This window comes from Chrysochloris asiatica, unplaced genomic scaffold (genome assembly GCF_000296735.1).
Source record: "Chrysochloris asiatica unplaced genomic scaffold, ChrAsi1.0 scaffold00492, whole genome shotgun sequence".
Taxonomy (NCBI): Eukaryota; Metazoa; Chordata; class Mammalia; order Afrosoricida; family Chrysochloridae; genus Chrysochloris; species Chrysochloris asiatica.
In genome coordinates this window covers 153,218-157,231 of record NW_006409010.1, presented here as the reverse complement: position 1 = coordinate 157,231, position 4,014 = coordinate 153,218, and the positions used below count along the sequence as shown (strand labels likewise).

Here is a 4,014-nt window from a genome sequence, read left to right as displayed (position 1 = left end):
AGTGAATAAGGAAGACCATAGAAGAATTGATGCTTTTGAGTTATGGTGTTGGAGGAGAATATTGAAAGTGCCATGGGCTGCCAAAAGAACCAAATGATCCGTGTAGGAAGAAGTGCAGCCAGAGTGCTCCTTGGAGGCCAAGATGGCCAAACTTCGTGTTTAATACTTTGGACATATTTTCAGGAGGGAGCAGTCACTGGTGAAGGATATCATGTTTGGTAACACAGAGGGTCAGAGAAAAATAGGAAGACCCCTAACAAGATAGATTAGCCAAGTGGCAGCATTGATGGTGTCAAGCGTGGCAACAGTAGTGAGGTTGGCCTAGGATCGAGCAGTGTTTCGTTCTGCTGTGCATAGAGTCGGTACTGACTTGATGGCACCTAACAACAACAACAATCTTTATGAAACACTTCACCAGGTCTTTTTTCCACGGAGCCTCTGGGTGGATTTGAGCTGTCAATCTTTGGTTAACAACCAAGAGCTTAAACATTTGAGCCACCAGCGTTCCTTGAAGCTGCCTCAGTCCCTGGAAAACTTTAGTGCAAAGTAGTGCTTAGGGCATTATGTTGATTTTAATTTTTAATTCTATAGGTTGTTGTTTTTGTTAAGTGCTGTTCCGATCCATCGCTACCTTGTATTGGGTTTCTGAGGGGGGCGCAGGTGAGCTTGAATTGCCTACCTGGGGGTTGTTGATTAAATTAGCTTTGAATTTTTGTTGTTGTTGTTGTTGTTGTTGTTTTGTTTTGTTTTAAGACAGGAAAGATATTGCAAAGCTTTTGAAATAAGAAAAGAGAGTTGTTCTGATGGCACTCTGACCCTTTGTCCTTAGTAGACAGACAGACACATATACACACACAAGTGAAGCCAGAATGCTGAACAGGAAGACGAGTCAGGCTGGGGAGCCACCTGGAGGTAGTGACAGTTGACCTGGGTCTTGACATAGAGGGTGAGAAACTTGAGTGTCTGGGAAGTGAAGTAGTTCTGTGCAGGGAAATAGTAGGCACACTGCAAGGCAGGCAGAGAGGTGTGTGCAGAGCAGAGACAGCTGATGGGGTAAGGGAAGGCCACACAGTTGAGGAGGTTGTTAAGATCTAACCACAGAGGAATTTGTTAGCTAGAAAGAGAAAGAGAAAGACCCTGGGAGGCCTCTCTTGACTAGCACTTCTATGGGAAGGACTTTTTAAGCTCCCACCCAGGCATCCTTCTTTGTACTTGCTCTTAGCGCGCACACACACACACACACACACACATGAAATCAGGAGGTTGAGCAGGAAGAGAAAGCCACTTGAGGTGGTGACAGTTGATCTGACTCTTCCCCATGGATAGGTGGTGTCTCTGGGGCTGCTCCTGAGTCCATTGTACTTACTGGTTACACCGTTTTGGTTGTCAATCCTCCCCCTTGGGATCCCTGCTCCAGGATCACTGACTAAACTATCCCCTGCTCCTGCCCAGTTACTCAATGTGATTCTGATGTCTTTATTGATCCTGCTGTAAGCAAGGTTGTTGTTGTTGTTGTTATGTGCCATCGAGTCGGTTCCGACCCATAGCGGCCCTGTATAGGGTTTCCAAGGTAGGGAGGCTAATAATCAAAATCAAGCCATTGAAATCAATTACTTTATAGTTAAAGCAATAAGGTAAAGACAAATCAGTTGATAAGACAATCAGTAATTCTAAAGTTAGCAATATTCATATGAACGACATTAATTACTTCCATGCTTTCTGCTTGCTGGAAGCTCCACAGGCTTCTATACTGTACACTGACTTCTGTAGGTTATCAGGGCTGGGGAACTTCCTTTGATTACCAAAACCACTTGTTGAAGGAATACAACAGAATTCAGAAGTTGAGACAAAACTCTTTATGGTGTTAAAGAGCAAAGATGTCACCTGAGGACTAAGGTGTGTCTGACCCAAGACATATTTTCAGTTGCCTTGTATGCATATGAAAATTGGGCAATGAAAACGGGAGACCAGAAAAGAATAAATTCATTTGAATTTTAGTGTTGATGAAGAAGATTTATTACACCATGGACTGTCAGAAGAATGAATGAAATTTGTGTTGGAAGAAGTGCAGCTGGTTTTTTGGAAATGAAGATAGCGAGACTTTGTCTCTTGTACTTTGGGCATGTTATCAAGAGGGACTAGTCCCAGGAAAAGGATAACAATGAGATGGATTGACACAGAGCCTGGAACAATGGGCTCAAACATAATAACAATTGTGAGGATGGTGTAGGATCTGGTAATGTTTCATTCTATTGTACGTACGGTCGCTATGATTTGGAACTAACTCAAGAGCACCTAACAACAAGCACTGGAGAGAAATTGCTTATAAGATACAGTCTGAGCAAAGTTGGATCAGATCTTATGTAAGTATTTGGGAAGCACTATATTCAGGAATTAGAAACTTTCACAAGGAAGATTTTTTGGGGATGGGTTTACTTTTAGTTGTGAGACTGGTTGCTGATAAATGTTGGTTACTGATCAGCTGACTTTCAGAAGTGTGGTCACTGAGGTGAAATGTCACTGTCAATTACACAGTTTAAGAACAGACTCTGGTAGTTACTTGTTACCACAGCTACATAGCAATCACTATTTTTAAAGGAGTGTGGGAATTTTCAAATTCTCACCCTCCACAATCTTTGACTAAAGTGTCATGTACTAATAACAAGCCCCCTAACCTAGGTCTTCATTGCTCTGGCCTCTAAACCTTTTGTGCCAAGAAACCCACTTTATGGCAGTAAATCCATCCCCTGGATGCCAAGTAGTGTGGTTGGGAGTTGGTTCACACAGTAACCTCTCTGCGAGACAGTCTTTAAAGCTTGAAGGCCTCTCAGAAGAACCATCTCCATGTGGAAGAAGAAGTCTATGATCAGTGTACCAGTTTCCTGGCCTGGTTAGGCTGGAGAAGAGACATACTCTCTTACTACCTCTGTCTACAGTTGGTATCTGGAACAGACAGGATGGGGGACATGAGGATAGGAGGACTCAAAACCTGTAGACATTTTAAGCATCCCCAGTAGGGCAGGAAGTTCATCTCATGATATCAAACGGTGGCTTCTAATGATGTGGCTTACAGCTGCCAGCTCCCTCCCCCCAGTGCTGGGGAAAGGATAAGGGGGATCACAGGTGAGATGAGAGGAAGAGGGAAGAGTTGCTTCTGGCTCCTGTTGGGGTGACACTCACAGGACACTGGGCAGATCATCTTAGGTAGGAGGTCAAACCCTTACTGCAGAACTTTGCTCTCCCCTCCTTAGGTGAGTTTCACCTCCTCACATATTTCAAAACTCCCCAGTGCAGGAGGAAGGTTAGGAAGATGAGGATGGATGGTGAAGCTGGCCAATAACTGAACAATGACATTATCCTGAGGAGACTCTTCTGTAGGGCAGAAGGAACAGGCCAGTGATTGTATCCCCAGAACTAAGTGTCAATCCATAGAGACACCTATGCGCTCCCCTTGGGGTATGATTATGACTTGGGACCAGGTTTGTGGGACAACCTGTCATCCTTTTAGAGGGAGACCTGCCAAGACCTACCTTTGTGGAGACCTGTCCAACCAGACCAGGAAGTTCTGGTTGGACCCTTATGTGACAAAGCTGAGGGTGCTCCCTCTGTCCTTGACAGCTTCTTACTCCAGGCCACAGTGAACATTCAGTTCAGCATCTGGTATTCCACTTGGCAGGCATGTTTTGCCTCTCCAGAGGATACCTCCATAGCCACCCACTTCTGAAAGGTGTCATCTCCCACATGCCCCATGTTCAAGACCATGGGCTCCCTGTTGCAAATCCAGGTCATCAAGATGTCTTCAGCTCAACATAGATCAAGGACCTAAATGTGAATCCCAGAATTATGAAGGTCATCAATGAAAAATTCAGTACAAATGTGAAGGCACTAATGATGGGGAATACATGGACTACAAAACATTTTGAAAACCACACAAGCAAAAATAAATAAAATAGATGAGTGGGACATACTAAAAATTAAAAACTTATGCACATCAAAAGACTTCACCAGAAGAGT

The 4,014-nt window shown here is 44.0% G+C and overlaps 1 protein-coding gene across 1 annotated transcript in view; it reads right to left on the bottom strand.

Moving 5' to 3' along the window:
* Positions 1 to 3,750, bottom strand: part of LOC102819376 (BOLA class I histocompatibility antigen, alpha chain BL3-7-like) — a 72,218-nt gene extending 68,468 nt beyond the window's left edge. Inside the window, exons 1-2 of the mRNA XM_006877396.1 lie at positions 3,703 to 3,750; positions 907 to 1,005 (exon numbers count right to left, since the gene is read on the bottom strand). Coding sequence (XP_006877458.1) covers positions 907 to 1,005; positions 3,703 to 3,750 — 147 coding nt within the window. The remainder of the gene's footprint in view (positions 1 to 906; positions 1,006 to 3,702) is intronic.
* Positions 3,751 to 4,014: the final 264 nt, after the last annotated feature.